Here is a 2,047-nt window from a genome sequence, read left to right as displayed (position 1 = left end):
AGTCCACTACCATCAAACCATCACAACACCACCAGCAGTAGTCCTTAATACAATTCGTCGTTCACACTCCGGGAGAACAGGAACACCGTAGGCCGTAGAGAAATGACTGAATTTACCAGGTAGATACATTTGCCTCGATACCTCGGTCTCATAGTCGGGTGGGAAACTGGTTCTGAATCGGTGCTCACTGGCGTCGGGTAGCTTCGTGAAGCAGTTTCTTCTCCTGGTATCAAGTTGGAGCAAGTGGTGGTTATGGTGGTAGAGTGAGGAGGGGGCAGAGGCGTCACACTATCCACTCTTCCATCTATCTATCTATCTATCTATCTATCTATCTACCATAGTCAAGTTAGGTTTCCATGTTATATTAAGTTACTCTAGTTAGATTAGGTTATGTTAGGTTAGATTGGTTTGGATTAGGTTAGGTAAGGTTAGGTTATGTTGTATTAGGTTGAGTTAGGTTAGGTTAGGTTAAGTTAGGTAAGGTTTGGTTAAATTAACCTTACGCAGGTTTACTTAATCTAACCTAACCTTATTAAACTTAAGCTAAGCTAACCTAAGTAAACCTAATCTAATACTAATGTTAATCTAACCTTATATAACCTAACTTAATTTTTTATTACTTAACCAAACGTAACCAAACGTAACCTAACCACATCTGTGATGGTAGACGAGTGAAACAAAGTTAACGTCACTTTCTACATACCGTAACGCCGGCAAGGAGGAAGCAGGCTGTGACTCAGGCAGGCCGGAAGGAGGATGTGACGCGGGCAGGAGGGAGGCAGATTGTGGGCAGGCTGTGACACAGGGAGATGGCGGCAGGTGATGAGATGGGGAGATGAGGGCAGGTTATGACGCAGGACGACGAGGGCAGGTTATGACGCAGGACGACGAGGGCAGGTTATAACGTAAAGGTGATGGGGGCAGGTTGTGACGCAGGGATATGGGGCAGGTTGTGACGTAAGGGGATGAAGGCAGGTTGTGACGTAGGGATAAGATGGCAAGCTGTGAAGCAGGGGATGGGGGCAGGTTGTGATGCAGGGGGGTGGAGGCAGGTTGTGACGTAAAGGTGATGGGGGCAGGTTGTGACGCAGGGATATGGGGCAGGTTGTGACGTAAGGGGATGAAGGCAGGTTGTGATGTAGGGATAAGATGGCAGCTGTGACGCAGGGGATGGGTGCAGGTTGTGACGCAGGGGATGGAGGTAGGTTGTGACGTAAATGGATAGGCGCAGGTTGTGACACAGGAGAAGAGGCAGGTTGTGACGCAGGAGGATGGGGCAGGTTGTGACGCAGGGAATGGGGGCATGTTGTGACCCAGGGGGATGGGGAAGGTTGTGGCGCAGGGGATGCGGTTGGTGTGTCGCAGGGGATGGGGCACTGAGGGGGAGCAGGTTGTGACACAGGGGAATGGAGGCAGGTTGTGTCGCAGGGGGATGGGGGCAGGTTGTGATGCAGGGGATGGGGGCAGGTTGTGTCGCAGGGAGATGGGGGCAGGTTGTGATGCAGGGGAATGGAGGCAGGTTGTGTCGCAGGGGGATGGGGGCAGGTTGTGACTAAAGCTGCAGTTTACAACACGAAACATTGCCCATGGTGATGAACGCATAAGCATGTAAGAGTGTTTGGAGGAAGAGGAGGAGTGAAGGAAGGGGACAAGAAGGAGCGGCGGTGCGAGGCTTTTAAAATTCCGATAAAACCTTCAGAAATTGACGTCTTCACCCTGGCTTTTGCTAAACTGTAGGAGCTCTTAACCTTTCCAACACTCTCCTTCTGTGAATATTTTTATATACCGCATTCTATATACTACTACTACTGCTACTTTGCTGTCACTCAGAATCGAGTATAACGATCATTCAGCTATGATACAATGATATGAGTTACTAAGGATATAACTTTCGTTAGTGAGTTTTAAGGTGACTAAAGAGGCCGATACTGGACCGGCAGAGGCGTTCACAGATGTTGCACATGTGAATGGCCCCATCTAGTGGGGGAGAGGCGGAGGCAGCGTCTTTCCGGTGATGGCGCTTGTCTGCCTCGGTATGCAGTCGGGC

General features: G+C 49.8%; 1 protein-coding gene across 1 annotated transcript; it reads right to left on the bottom strand.

Annotated features, from left to right (window-relative positions):
* Positions 1-846: 846 nt before the first annotated feature.
* LOC121870774 (protein TRACHEARY ELEMENT DIFFERENTIATION-RELATED 7A-like) lies at positions 847-1,581 on the bottom strand. Its single transcript, XM_042372733.1, has one exon. The coding sequence runs from the start codon at positions 1,579-1,581 to the stop codon at positions 847-849; it is 735 nt and encodes a 244-aa protein (XP_042228667.1).
* Between the last annotated feature and the right edge of the window lie 466 nt (positions 1,582-2,047).

Source organism: Homarus americanus, unplaced genomic scaffold, assembly GCF_018991925.1.
Source record: "Homarus americanus isolate GMGI-L3 unplaced genomic scaffold, GMGI_Hamer_2.0 scaffold32583, whole genome shotgun sequence".
Classification (NCBI taxonomy): domain Eukaryota; kingdom Metazoa; phylum Arthropoda; class Malacostraca; order Decapoda; family Nephropidae; genus Homarus; species Homarus americanus.
The sequence above is the reverse complement of the archived record's forward strand: the minus strand, read 5'-3'. Positions and strand labels throughout refer to the sequence as shown.